Here is a 442-nt window from a genome sequence, read left to right as displayed (position 1 = left end):
AAACAGAAAGCTCGTAGAGAGAATTCAAACATTTGGTATGATCAATCTTTTAGCTTTATATAGATCAAACAGCATGTCAAGAAAAATAGATTTATCTTCATTTTTTGTTCTATTTTATATGATGATACTCATAAATTTACTGTGTAACATATAATATTTACTGTGTAATATGTGTAATATCAACACCAAGTTTCCCCCCAGAATGGTTCATGATGAAAAGAATTACTAATTTCTCCTTAAGTGTGGACATGACTAACTGTAATGAAATTATATGAAAACAATAACTTACCTGAAGTCTCCAGCAGTATGGAAGGGATTTTTAACCTTTACAGTGATTTCTTTCCATGTATAACATGGGGATTTGCAATTTATAATTTCCTGAAGTAAAAAAAAACAACAACACTTCTATATGAAAGTAACAAAAAAGAGTACCATGAATTCA

General features: G+C 29.0%; 1 protein-coding gene across 1 annotated transcript in view; it reads right to left on the bottom strand.

Annotated features, from left to right (window-relative positions):
• Positions 1–442, bottom strand: part of CFAP47 (cilia and flagella associated protein 47) — a 492,482-nt gene that overhangs the window by 255,318 nt on the left and 236,722 nt on the right. Inside the window, 1 exon segment of the mRNA XM_077760783.1 lies at positions 290–378. Within this exon segment, the coding sequence (XP_077616909.1) occupies positions 290–378 (89 nt within the window).

The sequence above is a fragment of the Crocuta crocuta genome, unplaced genomic scaffold, assembly GCF_008692635.1.
Source record: "Crocuta crocuta isolate KB4526 unplaced genomic scaffold, BGI_CrCroc_1.0 scaffold696, whole genome shotgun sequence".
Lineage (NCBI taxonomy): Eukaryota > Metazoa > Chordata > Mammalia > Carnivora > Hyaenidae > Crocuta > Crocuta crocuta.
The sequence above is the reverse complement of the archived record's forward strand: the minus strand, read 5'-3'. Positions and strand labels throughout refer to the sequence as shown.